Source organism: Rhinopithecus bieti, unplaced genomic scaffold, assembly GCF_001698545.2.
Source record: "Rhinopithecus bieti isolate Rb0 unplaced genomic scaffold, ASM169854v2 scaffold_29388, whole genome shotgun sequence".
NCBI classification, from domain to species: domain Eukaryota; kingdom Metazoa; phylum Chordata; class Mammalia; order Primates; family Cercopithecidae; genus Rhinopithecus; species Rhinopithecus bieti.
Window position 1 is genome coordinate 2,176,839 of NW_016813389.1, and position 20,731 is coordinate 2,197,569.

At 46.3% G+C, this 20,731-nt stretch overlaps 1 protein-coding gene across 1 annotated transcript in view; it reads left to right on the top strand.

Annotated features, from left to right (window-relative positions):
• The first annotated feature begins 2,493 nt into the window (after positions 1–2,493).
• GPR107 (G protein-coupled receptor 107) overlaps positions 2,494–20,731 on the top strand; it is an 86,636-nt gene continuing 68,398 nt past the window's right edge. Inside the window, exon 1 of the mRNA XM_017848184.1 lies at positions 2,494–3,167. Within this exon, the coding sequence (XP_017703673.1) occupies positions 3,027–3,167 (141 nt within the window). The 5' untranslated portion in view covers positions 2,494–3,026. The remainder of the gene's footprint in view (positions 3,168–20,731) is intronic.

The following is a 20,731-nucleotide window of genomic DNA, read 5'->3' on the forward strand; positions in this document are numbered from 1 at the left end:
TTTCTTTTTTTTTTTGAGATAGAATCTCGCTCTGTCACACAGGCTGGAGTGCAATGGTGCGATCTTGGCTCACTGTAACCTCTGCTTCCCAGGTTCAAGCGATTCTACTGTCTCAGCCTCCTGAGTAGCTGGGATTACAGGCATGCGCCACCATGCCTGGCTAATTTTTGTATTTTTAGTTAGAGACAGGGTTTTGCCACGTTAGCCAGGCTGGTCTCAAACTCCTGGCCTCAGGTGATCCACTGACCTCAGCCTCCCAAAGTGTTGGGATTACAGGCATGAGCCACCGCACCTGGCCTAATTTTTGTATTTCTTGTAGAGAAAGTGTTTCACTATGTTGCCCAGGCTGGTTGCAAACTCCTGGGCTCAAGTTATCCGCCAGCTTTGGCCTCCCAAAGTGCTGGGATTCAGGCATGAGACACCAGCCAGGCCTATCAAGTCTTTTGATAGGAAAAACACATGGCAATTGTACTTTATTAAACTGGAGAATATTAACCCATTAATTACTTAAAAGAGTTCTGGAAATGTCTAAACCGATACCAAATAATTATTTAATAATAATAGCACTAGATTCAACACTACACATTCTAGTAGTAACCTTAAGCTGATCCTGAAAAGTTAGAGAAAATAGGTTGGGTAGGGTGGCTTACACCTGTAATCCAGCACTTTGGGAAGCTGAGGTGAGCAGATCACTTGAGGCCAGGAGTTCAAGACCAGCCTGGCCAACATGGTGAAACCCTGTCTCTAGCAAAATTACAAAAATTAGGTGAGCATACTGGTGCACACCTGTGGTCCCAGCTAGGGAGGCTGAAGCATGAGAATCCCTTAAACCTGGGAGGTGGAGACTGCAGTGAACAGACAGCACACCGCTATACTCAGTCCTGGGCAACACAGTGTCTCTGTCTCAAAAATAAAAAAGAGAAAATAGAAAAATAAAATGTAATTGACTAAGAGAGTAAGGCTAAAAGCCACGCTTAGGAGATCAGTCTTTCCAGCCCCTGCAGGCTTTTTCACTCAATACCTTAAAGTGTAACGCCTCTTTGAAAATGTTGCCAGGAGAAGCAGGCATAACTTGTTCTGTCACTCAACCTGTTTCCAGTTACAGCATCATGATTATGCAAATAATCTTTTCTTGAAACTATGAAATCACATGGCTAAATGTAATTGTCAAGGTAGCAGTTTTCTCAGAATTTAAGAAGTAACTGTAGAGAAAATGCTCCACAATGTCTTTGTAGTCAGGTTTCCCTCATTTTTATTTCTCTCAATTCCAAAATAATGACCGGCATAATACAGCTTTCAAATATGTGACAGAAGATATTACCCTTAAACCTCTGGACAGACAGCATTGGTATGACCCCATGTAGTTCACATCATAATACCCAAGTATAAAGAAGCAAGGAATCCTAAGAACCCAGTTTTAAGCCCTTACAAAACTGTTGTCCAGAAACTAAGACAAAAGTCTCCTATTTAAGACTATTTTAATGTTTCATCACTATTGTATTATTAAATGGGATTAAGATTCTTACCTGATTTTTTTTTTTATTGAGACTGGAGTGCAGTGGCGGGATCTTGGCTTACTGAAACCTCCGCCTCCCAGGTTCAAGTGATTCTCCTGCCTCAGCCTCCAGAGTAGCTGGGACTACAGGCACGTGCCTTGATGCCCCGCTAATTTTTGTATTTTTAGTAGAGACCAGGTTTCCCCATGTTGCTCAGGCTGGTTCCAAAGAACTGACTTTCAAGTGATCCGCCCGCCTCGGCCTTCCAAAGTGCTGAGATTCAGGCGCAAATCACCCCACCAGGCCTCATTTTGTTTTTAGTACAGTATTATATTCAAATTTAAAACCAGAGATTCTCAAAGATGACACTTAACTTTAAAAGATAAAAAATACTCCAAAGCAGGCTGGGCGCGGTGGCTTTACGCCTGTAATACCAGCACTTTGGGAGGCCAAGGCCGGAGGATCACTTGAGGTCAGGAGTTCGAGACCAGCCTGGCCAACATAGTAAAACCCTGTCTCTACTAAAAATACAAGAATTAGCCAGGCGTAGTGGTGCAGGTCTGTAATTCTAGTTACTCTGGAGGCTGAGGCAGGAGAATCGCTTGAACCCGGAAGGTGGAGATTGCCGTGAGCTGAGATCGTGGCATTGCACTCCAGCCTGGGTGACAAGAGCTGGACTCCATCTCAAAAAAAAGAAGGTCCTATACGTTCTAAAAGCAAAGAAAGTTTCCATACAAAATTAAGAGAAAAATGTTAAGACCCAGACTCAGGGTTGGATGAAATAGCATGAGGCAACAGAACACAGGAGTTAAGAGCTTCCGCGTGATTCCCAGCTCAACCTGGAGCAAATGACTTACTTCTCAGAGCCTCAGTTTGCTTACCTGTAAAGTAGGAATAATGATAATACCTACCTCCTAGCTCATCAAATTGTTCCAAAAATTAAATACAACAAAAGGCCTAACGAATTTCCTCATAAGGGCTCAATAAATCGTATTATTGCAACCATTTCACCTGATACTTGAGTATGAAGCGCCTATAAAAAAAAACCACAGGACCCCTACGGCAAGCCAGGAATTTTTCGATATTTCGCTCCGAGTCAACGCTCAGTGAAAAATCAGTTCAGTCAGTGAAATCAGTTCAGTCAGTGGCCAGACACCGTGCGGCTGACACACCCTATCCTCCGACCCTGAGATCGGGGTCCCCAGAGCCCAAGGTCGGTTCCAAGGCTCTGCGAGGCAGAGGTGAGGCCCGGGCTGGTCTGGTTCGGCCACCGTTGTTATGGCAACCGCCAAGAGGTTGCTTCATCTCTTTGGGCTAAACTAAAAGTCTGCACTAGAGGGCCAATCGAAGGGCCCCGAGGTGGTCAGCATAGGCCCCTCGGCGACTTCCCAAGTCGCAATCTCCAGGAAAACCACCACAGGCTTAGCGGAGATAGCCGCCGACCCGCGCTCCCCGGGCCCTTCCGGCGGTTGCGCCCTTTAACCCCGGAAGTGGGCAGGAGAGGAAGCGGCTGGTGATGCTGGAACAAACATGGCCGCTCTGGCGCCCGTCGGCTCCTCCGCCTCCCGCCGTCCTAGGCTGGCCGCGGGCCTCCGACTGCTCCCGATGCTGGGTTTGCTGCAGTTGCTGGCCGAGCCTGGCCTGGGCCGCGTCCATCACCTGGCACTCAAGGTAAAGCCTGGCAAGGCCGGGCCGGGGGGCGGAGGCCGAGGCCACTCCCCCGGGTTTTAGGGCAACTTTGGCCCATTGGGGACCTCTGAGCCACTGGACCACCTCTTTGTCCCTGGCCGCGGCCTTTCAAACTGACAGGTGGCGGGGTCTGTGGGGAAGGCGGGTCTGGGCGGCGCTGGGGTCCTGAGGCTGACCGGCAGGGGCGGGAAGACTCGAGCTGAGGGAGGGGAAGGGGCTGAACTGTGGCGTAGCCCCCACGGACTCGGGAGGCTGCTCTTAAATTCCTGCTGGCTTGCCTGAATTCCTCACTCATGGCAGCCCGCTCGCCCTTCTCCTTTCTCCCCTCCAGCTTTTATGCTGGCTTTCCTTGTCCGCGGTCTCCGCTCTTCCGTGCCCTTGTACTGTACCGGCGGTTTGAAGGTACTTGGAACCTTAGCCTCAGTTTCCCATTTTGGTTTAGGGCGCTCTCTGGAGCGAGACTCTTCGGAAGGAATTTCAAATCTTGCTTAAAACACGTGACTGAGAATTTAAAGCCAGCATTAAAATGTGTCTCTAATCAAAGGGCCTGCTTTTTCTTCCTCTATCCGGTCATTGTCTAGGGAAGAGAGAATTTTGATAAACCTAGAATGATCCCCTGGATCTTGCTTTATAACTAGCAGAGAAAAAACCTCTAAGGCTGAAACGCACCCTAAGGTGGTTCAGCAGGTTACTATATCTGGGAAATTGTCCAGGCGCGGTGTCTCATGCCTGTAATCCCAACATTGGGAGGCCTATGCAGGAGGATTGTTTGAGCCCAGGAGTTCGAGACCAGCCTAGTCAACATAGTAAAGACCGCCTCCCCAAACCTGTCTCTACAAAAAATTAAAAAGTAACCAGGTGTGGTGGCACACGCCTGCAGCTTCTGGGGAGGCTGAGGCAGGAGGATCACTTGAGCCTAGGAGGTTGAGACTGCAGTGAGCCGTGATTACTCATTGCACTCCAGCCTGAGCGACAGAGCAAGGCTCTTTCTCAAAAGATATAAACAGAAAATTAGAGACATAGAAAAGTAAATTGTTATGACCCAAACTCTTGTACATTATTTTCATACCATACAGTCTTCTAAGAAGTGGAACTGTAGGCCGGGCGCGGTGGCTCATGCCTGTAATCCCAGCACTTTGGGAGGCTGAGGCGGGCAGATCACGAGGTCAAGAGATTGAGACCATCCTGGCTAACACAGTGAAAGCCCGTCTCTACTAAAAATAAAAAAAAAAAATTAGCCAGGCTTGGTGGCGGGCGCCTGTAGTCCCAGCTACTTGGGAGGCTGAGGCAGGAGAATGGCCTGAACCCGGGAGGCGGAGCTTGCAGTGAGCCTAGATCCTGCCACTGCACTCCAGCCTAGGCAACAGAATGAGACTCTGTTCCAAAAAAAAAAAAAAAAAGAAGTGGAACTCTAGAAAGTTTGTCTTGTAAAAACACATTGTTTTAGCAAACTATGAAGCATTATATTTTGTTAAGGTAGAATTTAAAGAATACAGAATGAAATTAAAAACCTGACATGACTGGGCGTGGTGGCTCAGGCCTGTAATCCCAGCACTTTGGGAGGCCGAGGTGGGCGGATCACCCGAGGTCAGGAGTTTGAGACCAGCCTGGCCAACATGGCGAAACCCGTGTCTACTAAAAACAGAAATATTAGACGGGTATGGTGGCACATGCCTGTAGTCCCGGTTACTATTTGGGAGGCTGACACAGGATAATTGCTTGAACCCGGGAGACTGAGATTGCAGTGAGCAGAGATTGTTGTGCCATTGCGCTCCAGTCTGGGCAAAAGAACGAGACTCTGTGTCAAGAAAATAAATAAATAAAAGCCTGACTAGATCCATACAACCATGCTTTTTGGTAACAACTTTTGTTGTTTGTAAATAAAAATTATCCTGATTAAAATGGTTCAATCACAGGAGTGGGGGTGGGGCAAGTGAATTTTGGCTCTTTTTGAGAATCTGTTGAGAGCTATTGAATCTGTCTCCAGAAAAGTGTGTGTAGAAAGGTAGACAAAACTTGGCCAGTTGTGGTGGCTCACGCCTGTAATCCCAGTACTTTCGGAGGCCGAGGTGGGTGGATCACTTGAGGTCAGGAGTTCGAGACCGGCCTGGTCAACATTGTGAAATCACGTCTCTGCTAAAAATACAAAAATCAGTGGTGTGGTGGTGGCGGGTGCCTGTAACCCCAGCTACTTGGGGGGCTGAGGTCAGAGAATCGCTTGAACCCAGAGGAGGAAGTTGCAGCGAGCCAAGATCACGTCCCCGTACTCCAGCCTGGGCGACAGAGCAAGACTCCATCTCAAAAAAATAAATAAATAAAAAATATAAAATGGACATCCTAAGTCAGGGGTGTCCAATCTTTTGGCTTCCCAGGGCCACATTGGAAGATGAAAAATTGTTTTGGGTCACATATAAAATAGACTAACAGTAACTATAGCTGCTGATAAGCTTTAAAAAATTATGGAATAATCTCATAATGTTTTAAGAAAGTTCACAAATTTGTCTGGGCACAATGGCTCACACCTGTAATCCCAGCACTTTGGGAGGCCAAGGTGGGTGGATAACAAGGTCAGGAGATCGAGACCATCCCGTCTCTACTAAAAATACAAAAAATTAGCTGGGCGTGGTGACAGGTCCCCATAGTCCCAGCTACTCGGGAGGCTGAGGCAGGAGAATGGCGTGAACCCAGGAGGCAGAGCTTCCAGTGAGCCGAGATCGCCCCACTGTACTCCAGCCTGGGCGATAGAGCGAGACTCCTCAAAAAAAAAAAAAGTTCACAAATTTGTGTTGGGCCACATTCAAAGCTGTCCTCGGCCTCAGGTATCCTGGGCAAGCTTGTTCTGAGTTCTTGCCCAAGGAAATGGAAATCATTTGAAGAGAGCCTGTCAGAGCAGCAACTTTAGATTGTCTGTTTTGCTTGAGACTGAGTGAAATAGGATACTTGATCAGATTAGAGACCCATAATGGCAAGGAGAGCATGAAGAGGTCACTGAGTACCAGGAATATGTATTGATCTCTTAAAACCTGGCTGGTGCTGGTGGCTCACGTCTGTAATCCCAGCACTTAGGGAGGCTCATTTGAGGGCAAGATTTGGAGGCTGCAGTGAGCTATTATGGCGACACTACACTGTAGCCTGGGTGACAGGAAAGGCCCCATCTCAACAACAGCAACAAAATTAGCCAGACGTGGTGGTACATACCTATAGTCCCAGCTACTAGAGAGGCTGAGGTGGCAGGATCCCTTGAGTCCAGGAGTCAGAAGCTGTAGTGAGCTATAATGGCGTCACTGCATTCCAGCCTGGGGGACAGAGTGAAAACTCAGTTCTTAAAAAAAAAAAAAAAAAAAGACAAAGCAAAACAAACTTTTTATTGTGGAGAATTTCCAGTGTGCTAAAGTAGATAGAATAGTATAATGAACTCCCATTTGCCTGTCACCCTCAATAACCATCAACACATGGCTAATTCTGCCTCATCCCCACATACATCAATTTCTTGTTCTTATTTTTTATTATTTTTAAAATTAGAAATGAGTCCTCTTATATTTTTATTCTTACTCCATGCTACATTTTCCACCATTCTTCTGGCTTTCTCAATCTTCTCACATTCCATCTCTTTTGACCTTTCCCTATATTCCTTGCCTTTTTATTTATTATTATTATTATTTTTTGAGACGGAGTTTTGCTCTTGTCACCCAGGCTGGAGTGCAGTGGCGCAATCTCTGCTCACAGCAACCTCCGCCTCCCGGGTTCAAGCGATTCTCCTGCCTCAACCTCCCAAGTAGCTGGGATTATAGGCATGCGCCCTCACGTCCGGCTAATTTTTGTATTTTTAGTAAAGACAAAAATACATGTTGCCATGTTGATCAGTCTAGTCTCGAACTCCTAACCTCAGGTGATCCACTTGCCTTAGCCTACCAAAGTGCCGGGATTACAGGCGTGGGCCACCGCTCCTGGCTGTTTATTGTTTTTGTTTATTTTTTTAAAGACCTGTCAGCAGGAAATACTCCTTGCCTTTTAAGAACAACTTTATTGAGGTATAATTTACATGCCATAAGATCACCCATTTTAACTGTATAATGCAATGATTGGTAGTAAGTTTACTGAGTTGTACAGCTATGACCACATTCTAGCCACAGAATGTTTCTGTCACCCCATAAGATCCCTTATGTTGGTTTAGAATCAATTCCCATTCCCACCACTAGTCCCAGGAAGCCACTAATCTACTTTCTGTGTCTATAAACCTGCCCTTTCTGGATGTTTCATGTAAGTGGAATCACAGGATAGGTAGGGTTTTTTGTTTGTTTGTTTGTTTGTTTGTTTTGAGACGGAGTCTCAGACTGTTGCCCAGGCTGGAGTGCAGTGGCGTTATCTTGGCTCACTGCAACCTCCACCTCCCAGATTCAAGCCATTCTCCTGCCTCAGCCTCCCGAGTAGCTGGGACTACAGACAGGCACCCACCACCACGCTCAGCTAATTTGTGTATTTTTAGTAGAGACAGGATTTTGCCGTGTTGGCCAGGCTGGTCTCGAATTCCTGGCCTCAAGCAGTCCGCCCGCCTCAGCCTCCCAAAGTTCAGGGATTACAGGTGTGAGCCACTGCGCCCAACCGATAGGTAGGCTTTTGTGCCCATCTTTCTTTCTTTCTTTTTTGAGCTTCATTCATTTTTGTGCCATGTGTCAGTAATTCATTCCTTTTTACTGTTGAATGGCCTTCCAGCGCACGGATATATCTTCTTTTGCTTAGCGGTTCACCAGTCGATGGGTGTTTGGGGGTGTTTCCACTGTTTGGCCTTTATGAATGATGGTGCCATAAATGTTCACATGCAAGGCTTTGTGGGGCCATATGTTTTCATTTCTCTTGGATGATATCCGGGAGTGGAGTAGAATTGCTGGGTCATGTGGTTTATTTATGTTTAACTTTTTAAGAAACTGCCAAACTATTTTCCAAAGTGGCTCTACCATTTTACATCCCACCAGCAGTTTATGAGAGTTCCCTTTCTTCTCATTGTTATCAGCATTTGTCCTTGTCTTCCTATATTGTTTTATTTTATTTTTTATTTTTTATTTTTTTTGAGACGGAGTCTCGCTCTGTAGCCCAGGCTGGAATGCAGTGGCCGGATCTCAGCTCACTGCAAGCTCCGCCTCCCGGGTTTACGCCATTCTCCTGCCTCAGCCTCCCAAGTAGCTGGGACTACAGGCTCCCACCACCTCGCCCGGCTAGTTTTTGTATTTTTAGTAGAGACGGGGTTTCACCGTGTTAGCCAGGATGGTCTCGATCTCCTGACCTCGTGATCCGCCCATCTTGGCCTCCCAAAGTGCTGGGATTACAGGCTTGAGCCACCGCGCCCGGCAATTCAATGCAATTTCAATCAAAACATTCCAACATTTTTTTTGTTTGTTTTTGAGAGACAGGGTCTCGCTCTGTCGCCCAGGCTGGAGTGCAGTGGCCGGATCTCAGCTCACTGCAAGCTCCGCCTCCCGGGTTTACGCCATTCTCCTGCCTCAGCCTCCCGAGTAGCTGGGACTACAGGCGCCCGCCACCTCGCCCGGCTAGTTTTTTGTATTTTTTTAGTAGAGACGGGGTTTCACCGTGTTAGCCAGGATGGTCTCGATCTCCTGACCTCGTGATCCGCCCGTCTTGGCCTCCCAAAGTGCTGGGATTACAGGCTTGAGCCACCGCGCCCGGCAATTCAATGGAATTTCAATCAAAACATTCCAACATTTTTTTTGTTTGTTTTTGAGAGACAGGGTCTCGCTCTGTCGCCCAGGCTGGAGTGCAGTGGTCGGATCTCAGCTCACTGCAAGCTCCGCCTCCCGGGTTTACGCCATTCTCCTGCCTCAGCCTCCCGAGTAGCTGGGACTACAGGCGCCCGCCACCTCGCCCGGCTAGTTTTTTGTATTTTTTTAGTAGAGACGGGGTTTCACCATATTAGCCAGGATGGTCTCGATCTCCTGACCTCGTGATCCGCCCATCTTGGCCTCCCAAAGTGCTGGGATTACAGGCTTGAGCCACCGCGCCCGGCCTTCCTATATTATTTTAAAGAAAATTGGCTGGGTGTGGTGGCTTGTGCTTGTAATCCCAACACTTTGGGAGGCAAAGGCAAGTGGATCACCTGAGGTCAGGAGTTCGAGACCAGCCTGGCCAACATGCTGAAACCCCGTCTCTACTAAAAATACAAAAATTAGTCAGTGCGGTGGTGAGCACCTGCAATCCCAGCTACTGTGGAGGCTAAGGCAGGAGAATCACTTTAATGCAGGAGGTGGAGGTTTCAGTGGGCTGAGATTGTGCCACTGCACTCAAGCCTGTGCGATAGAGTGAGACCCCCCTCTCAAAATAAATAAATAAATAAAATAAAGTAAATAAGTAAATAAAGCAAATCAAAGGCATTGCATCATTTCATTCATAAATATTTTGGCATTACCTATAAAAAATAAGAGCTCTTTTAAAAACATGACTACAATGCCATTATAACAAAAATATCCTTAATATCATATAATGTCAAATCAGATTCAGATTTTCATTGGTCATAAATGGATTGGAAAAGTTTTGAAAAGTCAGTATCTAAATCACATCCTCATACTGTGATCAGTTAATACATTTTTTTTTTTGAGATGGAGTTTACTCTTGTTGCCCAGGCTGGAATGCCATGGCACAATCTTGGCTCGCTGCAACCCCTGCCTCCTGGGTTCAAGTGATTCTCCTGCCTCAACCTCCTGAGTAGTTGGGATTACAGGCACCTGCCACCACACCCTGCTAATTTTTTGTATTTTTAGTAGAGGTAGAGTTTCACCATGTTGGTCAGTCTGGTCTCGAACTCCTGACCTCAGGTGATTTACCTGACTTGGCCTCCCAAAGTGATAGGATTACAGGCATGAGCCATCACACCCAGCGTGATCAGTTAATATGTTTTTTTTTTTTTTTTTTTTTTTTTTTTTTTTTTTTTTTTTTTTTTTGCGAGGAGGTCACGGAGTCTCACCCTGTCCCCCAGGCTGGAGTGCAATGGCGCGATCTCAGCAAACTGCACCCTCTGCTTCCTGGGTTCAAGCAATTCTCCTGCCTCAGCCTCCCGAGTAGCTGGGACTACAGGCACCTGCCACCACGCCTGGCTAATTTTTTGTATTTTTAGTAGAGACAGGGTTTCACCGTATTAGCCAGGATGGTCTCGATCTCCTGACCTCGTGGTCTGCCCGCCTTGGCCTCCCAAAGTGCTGGAGTTACAGGCGTGAGCCTCCGCACCCAGCTATAAAATGCTTTTTTAATTATTAGAAAATTTTGAGTTTTAATTATTTTTTCCTATTATTTGTTTTTCTTCTTTTTTTAAGTTTCCACACTCTGCATCGAACATACCTGTTTTAGTGACTGCTGTTTGGTGGCACGTATGCCAGTGTGCTTCCTTCTGAAAATACCAGTGTAGTATAATAAAATATTTGATAAAACAGCCCTGGAAAATTCCAGTGATTGCTGTGTCTTTTTTTTTTTTTTTTTCTTTCTCCTTTTTATTGCTTCCCTTTACTACTGCTGTATAGATTTTTTTCTTCCTGGAATTTATTCTTTTTTTTTTTGGAGAGTCTTTCTCTGTCACCCAGGCTGGAGTGCAGTGGCACGATCTCGGCTCACTGCAACCTCTGTCTCCCAGATTCAAGAGAATCTCTTGCCTCAGCCTCCCAACTAGCTGGGACTACAGGCGTGCGCCACCATGCCCAGCTAATTTTTTTATTTTTGGTAGAGATGGCATTTCATCATGTTGGCCATACTGGTCTCGAACCCCTGACCTCAGGTTATCCATCCACCTTGGCCTCCCAAAGTGTTGGGATTACAGACGTGAGCCACTGCGCCCAGCCAGGGTTTATTCTTTTTGTAACTAATAGAAAAAAAGTAGGTGTCAGTAAATTATATCTGAACTATAAAATAACTTTTCTTTATCCCTTTCTGCATCTGTTTAGTTGCAGAGTAACAAAAATATGGGTCACGTAATTCAGCACTAGAACATTTCAGTGTAAATGAGTAAGAGGATGGATTTGTTTGTGTTGGGTTGACTAGTGTCCCCCCAGGTTCATGTCTGCTTGGAACCTCAGAATGTAACCTTATTTGGAATAGGGTCTTTGCAGTTAACATTAGGTCATAGGGGGTTAGGGTGGGCCCTATTTTCAGTGTGCCAGGTGCCATTATAAAAAGAGGAGAGGGCACAGAGACATATGCAGAGGGAAGAAGGCCATGTGATGGTGGAGGCAGAGCCTGGAGTGAGGTGGCTACAAACCAAGAATGTTAAGAATCCTGGTAGTCACCAGCAGCTTGAAAGAGGCAAGGAAGTATTCTTCCCCAGAGCCTTTAAGGGACCGTGGCCCTGCTGATGCCTTGATTTTGGACTTGTAGCCTCCAGAACTGTGAGAGAACAAACTTCTGTGGTTGATTACAGCAGCCTCAGGAAGCGAATGCAATATACACCAATAATCTCACCCCAAAACTCTACCTTCATAGGAACGTGTTATTCCTTTATTTTTGAGTAATAACTTTCAGAGAACATGTTTAGCCATTAAGTGATGTTTGCAGCCAGGCATGGTGGCTCACGTCTATAATCCTAGCACTTTGGGAGGCTGAGGTGGGCAATCACCTGAGGTCCGGAGTTTGAGACCAGCCTGGCTGACACGGTGAAACCCCGTCTCTACTAAAAATACAAATAATTAGCCAGGCGTGGATCCCAGCTTCTCAGGAGGCTGAGGCAGGAGATTCGCTTGAACCTAGGAGGCAGAGGTTACAGTGAGCCGAGATTGCGCCATTGCACTCCAGCCTGGACAACAAGAGTGAAACTCCATCTCAAAATAATAATAATAATAAATAAACCATTAAGTGATGTCTGTAGGCCTATTGCGATGGCTCATGCCGGTAATCCCAGCACTTAGGGAGGCCACGACGGGCAGATCACTTGACGTCAAAAGTTAAAGACCAGCCTGGCCAGTATGGTGAAACCCCATCTCTACCAGAAAATACAAATATTAGCCCTAGGTGTTGTCAGGTGCCCGTAGTCCCAGCTACTTGGGAGGCTGAGGCAGGAGAATCACTTGAACCCGGGAGGTGGAGGTTTCAGTTAACCAAGATGGTGACCCTGCCCTCCAGCCTAGGCGACAGAGTGAGACCCTGTCTCAAAAACAAAACAAAACAAAACAAAAACAAACAAACAAACAAAAAAACAGTGATGTGGCTGGGCGCGGTGGCTCACGCCTGTAATCCCAGCACTTTGGGAGGCCGAGCCGGGCGGATCACGAGGTCAGGAGATGGAGACCATCCTGGCAAACATGGTGAAACCCCGTCTCTATTAAAAATACAAAAAATTAGCCGGGCGTGGTGGCAGGCGTCTGTAGTCCCAGCTACTCGGGAGGCTGAGGCAGGAGAATGGTGTGAACCCGGGAGACAGAGCTTGCAGTGAGCCGAGATCACACGACTGCACTCTAGCCTGGGCAACAGAGTGAGACTCCATCTCAAAAAAAAAAAAAGGCTGGGGCGCGGTGGCTCAAGGCCTGTAATCCCAGCACTTTGGGAGGCCGAGGCGGGCGAATCAGAGGTCAGGAGATCGAGGACCCATCCTGGCTAACACGGTGAACCCCGTCTCTACTAAAAAATACCAAAAAAACTAGCCGGGAAGGTGGTGGGCGCCTGTAGTCCCAGCTACTCGGGAAGCTGAGGCGGAGAATGGCATAAACCCGGGAGGCGGAAAGCTTGCAGCTGAGCTGAAGATCTGGCCACTGCACTCCAGCCCTCGGGTGCAGAGCGAGCTCTGTCTCCAAAAAAAAAAAAAAAAAAAACAAAAAACAAAACGGTGATGTTTGTAAGTAAGTAAGTAAAATCTTTCTTTGCACAAATACTCTAGAATTGGTGCCAGTCGATCAGGACCCACCTGATTACACCAGCTTTATGCAGTGGATCTTTCCTAATTCATTGGCTGCAGCCTCACTTTACATACTGCTTTCTGAATTCTGAGTAGGGAGGGATGCATTTATTCACTCCCATCCAAAAGTATCTGGAAAGTTTTGGGAAATTAAAAGAGGATTTTCCTGGCTGGGCGCGGTGGCTCACGCCTGTGATCCCAGCACTTTGGGAGACCAAGGTGGGTGAATCACCCGAAGTTCGAGATCAGCCTGGCCAACATGGTGAAACCCCATCTCTACTAAAAATACAAAATTATCCAGGTGTGGTGGCATATGTCTGTAATCCCAGCTACTTGGGAGGCTGAGGCAGGAGAGTCGCTTGAACCTGGGAGGCAGAGGTTGCAGTGAGCTGAAATTGCGCCACTGCACTCCAGCCTGGGCAACAAGAGTGAAACTCTGTCTCAAGAAAATAAAATAAAATAAATTTAAAAGAAAGAGGATTTTCCTCATCTCATGCCCATTGATTATTATGATTGCCCATTGACGATGACGATGATGATGATGGTGAGGATGATGATGATGATGGTGATGATTGTGCCTCGTCTTGGGCCCACTGATTATTAGCTGCTCTGTTGTGGTAAATTTCAAACCTTTCCTAGGCATGCCTCCAAAACTGTGATCAGTATGAAAAGTGAATGTTTGCCACAACTGGGCGCATGTCCAACCATAGGTTAGCCATGTCTGTCCAGAATTTTTAGTTGGCCATGTGGACCCAGTGGTGTAGAAAAGGAGACAGTGTACTGTCCCAGCAGTGTGTGGTCAAGCCCAGCACCTTTGTCTTGGGAGTGTAGGAAAGAGCTTGGTTATGGCAACCAGCAGCTTACTCAAGCTGACTTGGATGGAAGGACAGGAGGAGAACTGGGAGAATGTGACACTGAGGGGGATGGTGTTGATATGTCCTTTTAAATCTTTCTTCCCTCTTAAGTATGCAGAGAGAGTTCTAGTATAATGAGACCGTGCTGTGTACGCAGAAAGGTTGAGACTACTGAGCTAATGATAACTTTTGAGCTCATTTGGGGAAAATGAAGTGTCCTATAGAATCCAAAATTTAAGTGATAGAAATAGCTGCTTGTTATTAAAGCATCTGTGATAAGTCAGAGACTGTGCTAAATATTTGATGCTTTTTATTCATCGACTCCTCATAGCAGCCCCTTGAGATAAATGTTATTATCCCTGCTTTATAAATTAAGAAAATGGAGCTCTGGTTAAATAAGTGGAGGAGTCAGAATTTGAACCCAGGTTAGCACACCTTCCATTTTACCTGCACTGGGTAAGCTTCCAGTGGGTGCCTCAAGCCCTCAGTGGCTGTCTGAGAGGATAGCCTGTGTGCCAGCACCTCAGTCTTCTGTGTAGCTCTTCTCTCACTTCATGTGCTTAGCTGGTGGATTTTGGTTATATGAGTGAATTTGACCCCATTCTATTTGTGAATTGCTATGTATGTACAATGAGCCAAGAATTATAATGTTAAACTGCTTAGGTTAGTTTCTCCTACCACTAATAGAAGGCAGCTAATGACTGGTAGCTCCCCCGCCCCCCACCTTTTTTTTTTTTTTTTTTTTTTTTGAGACAGTCGCATTCTGTCATCCAGACTGGAGTTCAGTGGTCTGATCTTGGCTCACTGCAACCTTTATCTCCCAAGTTCAAGTGATCCTCCTGCTCCAGACTCCCAAGTATTTGGGATTACAACGGGCGCCACCACACCTGGCTAATTTTTGTATTTTCAGTAGAGATGGGGTTTCACCATATTGGCCAGGCTGAAACTCCTGACTTCAAGTGATCCTCCCGCCTCAGCCCCCCAAAGTGCTGGGAATACAGATGTGAGCCATCGAGCCCAGCCATGATTGGTAGTCTTCTTCTTGTTTTCTTTTTTCTGTATTAGTAGAGAAATTGCTTCTGGTGCTTGAAGGTACTTTTTGCTTACCTTTTGGATGTGATTTTTGTTTTGATCAGTGGTCACAAACTCAAGATGCGGTTAGAAGCCGGCTTGGTTTTGTAAGTCAGCTGGCTCAGTGAGACTGCAGCGGGAGGGGTAGCAGAAGAGCACAGGCTCCTGCCACAGCGGCCCCTGCTCCTCGCTCCAGAGAATGGGTTCTTATTGTACTGGAACGTGGCCTACAAGCGCTGGATCTTGTGGCTTTTTTTTTTTTCTCTTTTTTTAAATAAGAAAAGCTGGAAATTCATGTTTTTATGTGGAATCCGTTGGCAACTAATTCAAATTTAAAACAAAAGTGAAACATGACACTGTGTTGGCCATATATAACATGGTGTGGGTTAGTACAGTCTGTAGACCACCAGTTGGCGAGCCGAAGCTAGCTCAGTTAAGTGTTACTGTATTTCTTACTTTCTAAAACTCAGTTTATAAGAAAAACTAAATTGAGGTATCATTGCTCTATTTTTTTTTTTTTTTATGACTGAAAGCAGTTTAATATGAAGTCATTGCAGAAGTTCTGACATTTAGTTAAAATAACAGAATTGTCAGTATAAAACAACTGGTTTTAAAGTGAGGAAGAAAAGAGCAAATACATCAAAATAGTATATCCTTTTTTTTTTTTTTTTTTTTTTTTTAAGATGGGGTTTTGCTTTGTCACCCAGACTGGAGTGTTGTGGTGCAATCTCGGCTCACTGCAGCCTCCGCCTCCTGGGTGGGTTCAAGTGATCCTTGGCCTTCTGAGTAGCTGGGACCACAAGTACACACTGCCACACCCCGCTAATTTTTTGTATTTTTGGCAGAGATGGGGTTTCACCATGTTGCCCAGGCTGTTCTTAAACTCCTCAGCTCAAGTGATCTCCCTGCCTCAGCCTCCTGAAGTGCTGGGATTACCACGCCCAGCCCTTTGATACACTTTTTATTTGCTTGTAAAAAGTATGTGGTAGTTAAAAGAATAGATTTGGGACTTAATTCTGAGTTAGGTTACTGGCCCTGCCATCTACTAGCCTTATGATTTTACGCAAGTTTTAACTCTGAGCCTCTGTTTCCTCGTCTACCAAATGGACATGTTTGAGGCTACTTGCCTCAGAGTTGTAAGAAGAACTTGAGGTGATACATGAAGCTCTTAGTGTAGTACTGGAGACAAGGTCAGGTGCTTGCAGTCTCTGAAATCCTTGGTGAAACAGGCAACCTTTACTGTGGTGTCAGTGCTAATGGAAATGGTAGGGTGGAGATTGAGAATATAGCTGAACCTCCATTGCCTGTGTCAGTGCTAATGGAAATGGTAGAGTGGAGGTGGAGACGGTAACTGACTCTCCATTGCCTGTGTCAATGCTAATAGAAATGGTAGGGTGGAGGTGGAGACGGTAGATGAATCTCCATTGCTTGCATCTGGTATTGTTGTGCTTATGTTTCTTTGTCACATCCTCCTCGCTTGTACTTTCTTCCAGTCTCAAGATATCTATGTCTCTATGATTTTTTTTTTTTTTTGAGACGGAGTCTCGCTCTGTCGCCCAGGCTGGAGTGCAGTGGCCGGATCTCAGCTCACGGCAAGCTCCGCCTCCCAGGTTTACGCCATTCTCCTGCCTCAGCCTCCCGAGTAGCTGGGACTACAGGCGCCAGCCACCTCGCCCGGCTAGCTTTTTTTGTATTTTTTAGTAGAGACGGGGTTTCACCGTGTTAGCCAGGATGGTCTCCAACTCCTGACCTCGTGATCCGCCCGTCTCGGCCTCCCAAAGTGCTGGGATTACAGGCTTGAGCCACCGCGCCCGGCCGTCTCTATGATTTTTATAGTGAGGTATAGTTTGCAAAGTCACTTGCATACATACCTTATTTGACATGACACGATAGCTTAAAATGGAAGTAGGGAACAGGTTAGGTGAAGGTCCTACAGATATTATTGGCAACAGTGCTTGCTTGGTTTTTATTTTACTTATTTTTTGAGACGGAGTCTCACTCTGTCACCCAGGCTTGAGTGCAGTGGCATGATCTCGGCTCACTGCCACTTCTGCCTCCCGAGTTCAACCGATTCTCCTGCCTCAGCCTCTCTAGTAGCTGGGACTACAGGCATACACCACCACATCCGGCAAATTTTTGTATTTTTAGTAGAGATGGGGTTTCATGTTGGCCAGGCTGGTCTCGAACTGACCTTAGGGGATCTGCCCACCTTGGCCTCACATAGTGCTGGGATTGCAGGCATGAGCCACCGTGCCTTATTGATTGATTGACTGAGACAGAGTCTCGCTGTCTCCCAGGCTGGAGTGCAGTGGCACGATCTTGGCTCACTGCAGCCTTGGGCTTGTGGGCCCAAACTATCCTCCCACCTGAGCCTCTTGAGTAGCTGGGACCACAGGCTTGCGCCACCACACCCCGCTAAATATTTTTTTTTTTTTTGGTAGCGATGGGTTTTCACCATGTTGCCCAGGCCGGTCTCAAACTATGGGGCTCAAGTGATCCTTCTGCGTTAGCCTCCTGAGTAGCTAGCATCACAGGCACCTGCTATTACTCCTGGCTATTTATTTATTTACTCTGTTGCCCAGGCTAGAGTGCAGTGGCGAGATCTCAGCTCACTATAAGCTCCGCCTCCCAGGTTCAAGTGATTCTCCTGCGTCAGCCTCCGAAGTTGCTGGCATTACAGGCATGTGTCACCACGCTTGACTACTTTTTGTATTTTTAGTAGAGATGAGATTTCGCCCTGTTGGCTAGGCTGGCCTCAAACTCCAGACCTTAGGTGATCCGCCCACCTTGACCCCCAAAGTGCTGGGATTACAGGCGTGAGCTACCGCGCCCAGCCAAAAAAAAAAAAAAAAACACACAAGTTGAAAGGGTATGTATTTGCCCTTACTTATGAAAGACTTGAAAGAAATTCACCAAAGGATTAAAAAGTTAATGCCAGTGGGATTGTGGGTAAGTTTTGTTTTGTTTTTTCTCTTTTTTTTTTTGGAGATAATCTTGCTTTGTCTGCCAGGCTGGAGTGCAGTGGTGTAATCATAGCTCACAGTAGCCTCAAACATCTGGGCTCAAGGGATCCTCCCATCTCAGCATCCAAGTAGCTATGACTACAGTTGCATGCCACCACCCCTGGGCAAATTTTAAAATGTTTTATAGAGGTGGGGGGGTGTGTCTCTCTATGTTGCCCAGGCTGGTCTTGAACTCCTGGCCTCAAGTGACCCTCCCACCTTGGCCTCCCGAAGTGTTGGGATTATAAGTGAGAGCTACCGGGCCCAGTCCTTTCTTTTTTTTTTTTTTGAGACAGGGTCACACTCTGTGGCCCAGGCTGGAGTGCAGTGATGCAGACCCAACCCACTGCAGCCTCAACCTCCTGGGCTCAAGCAATCCTCCCACCTCAGCCTCCTGAATAGCTAGGAGTATAGGCACCTGCCACCATGCCTGGCTCATTTTTTTTTTTGGTAGCGATGGGGTTTCTCTGTTGCCTAGGGTGGTTTAAAACTCTGCTCAAGCAGTATGCCAGCCTCAGTCTCCCAAAATGTTGGGATTATAGGCAAGAGCCACTTCGGCCGGCCCCTCACCTTTTTTTTTTTCTCTGTCAAATGTTACTGAATATAGCTCTTTACATTTAATGTTGTATCATGATTAGTTTCCCTTGTTAGGAGACGATAATGTGAAAATGGCTCTCATGTCAGATCTACGTGGAAGTCCCAGCTTTACTAGCTGTAGTCTGCTTGGCCTCAGGTAGTCATTTCTCCTCTGAACCGGTGTCTTCATCGCTACCATGGGGCTGCTTCTCTTAACCACACTAAACTGAGTGAGGGTTAGAAATCATAGGTAAAGCCCTTGGCACGTAACCTAGTTCTTGGAAGGCTCTGAAAACTGGGAGTTGTGATGCTGTTATTATTATTATTATTATTATTATTACTATTTTTGTTTTGTTTTGTTTTTTGAGACAGAGTATTGCTCTTGTCCCCTAGGCTGGAGTGCAATGGCGAGATCTTGGCTCACTGCAACCTCCGCCTCCTGGGTTCAAGCGATTCTCCTGCCTCAGCCTCCCGAGTAGCTGGGATTACAGGCGCCCGCCACCACGCCCGGCTAATTTTGTATTTTTGGTAGAGATGGGGTTTCACCATGTTGGCCAGGCTGGTCTCGAACTCCCGACCTCAGGTGATCCGTCCGCCTCAGCCTCCCAAAATGCTGGGATTACAGGCGTGAGCCACCACACCCAGCCTTATTATTATTTTTGAGACAGGGTCTCACTTTGTTGCCCAGGCTGGAGTGCAGTGGTACAACCTGGCTCCCTGCAACCTCCACCTCCTGGGTTCAAGCAGTTCTGCTTCAGCCTCCCAAGTAGCTAGGATTACAGGCATGCGCCACCACACCCGGCTAATTTTTGTATTTAGTAGCGGTGGCGTTTCACCATGTTGGCCAGGCTGATCTTGAACTCTTGATCTCAGGTGATCTGCCTACCTTGGCTTCCCAAAGTGCTGGGATTACTGCCATGAGCCACCATGGCCAGCCGATGCTGTTATTGTTTAAAGTAGTCTTCAAAAACCTGTTTTTCATGGCATTGTATTATCAAATGAAATGATGATGCAAAGGTTAAAAAAAATAGTAAAGGAATGTACTATTTATGTGGGGGAAAAACTGTTACCAGGTTGCAATTGAAACATTATCTGGGGAAAAAAAAAAAAACTAGAAAACCTGTGTTGTGGTGGACTAAGTATAAACGCTTAGCAGGTTTCCATTCTGCTACAAAGCAGCTTCATACTGGATCAGTTAGAAAAAACATACTTTTAAAATTTAAACTTTATTGAAGTGTAATATACATGGCTAAAAATTACTTATTATAAGCAGACAACTCGGTGCATTTCCAGAATGTAGACACACTCTTGCAGCCTGCAGGAAATGAGGCAGAACCATTACCAAGCCCCTCCGGAAGCACCGTAAGCCTCACCTTCCCTCAAGTCCCAGGAAAGCCCCTTTCTCCTGAGAGTAGTCACTGTCTTCACCTCTGTCACCACAGATGATTTCCCCCTGCATTCCAGTTTGTTTTACATGAATATGGCTGTGATTTACATACGTCGTTTTATGTGGCAGGAACTGTGTGTTCATTTTCCCTCATCCTCTTCCTCTGCAGTCCTGCTCCACTGAGGATTCTGCCAGAGAATGACACCCTAATGTGCTAAGGCATCCATTTGTGTAGTTGAGTTAATTTCTTCTGTGCCTCTAGGATGGTAGTCATCATATACTGTCCTTGAGAGAATTGAGAAAATAGATAGTGAAGATACTTTCAGTGGATTTAATTCTCTCAGAGAATTCCAAGAAAGGCTGGGAGCCTTAGCTTTTCTGGCTTTTACCATTGACCCACTCTTGTAGATTCCAGGAGATGACCTCTGTTATCTTATCTGGCTTTTCTAATTGTTCTCTGTGAGAATGTTGGTTTGCTGCAAGCCACTCCAGCCCACCAGGAAGTGGAAATCTAGCAAACATGTTTTCACCACATAGCCAAGCTCCTAAGAAAATAAGGGAAATTCCCAGGGGCCCAAAAAAGGGAAGAAGGAGCTGAAACTCCAGTGGGCAAAGAACAGGGAAGCCAGGGCTGCCCTGTGGCGTTGCAGAAACTTGAAGCCCAGAGTCCTGGGTTTTTGTTTGTTTTCATTATTTATTTATTTATTTATTTATTTATTTATTTATTTATTTATTTTTGAGACAGAGTCTCACTCTGTCACCCAGGCTGGAGTGCC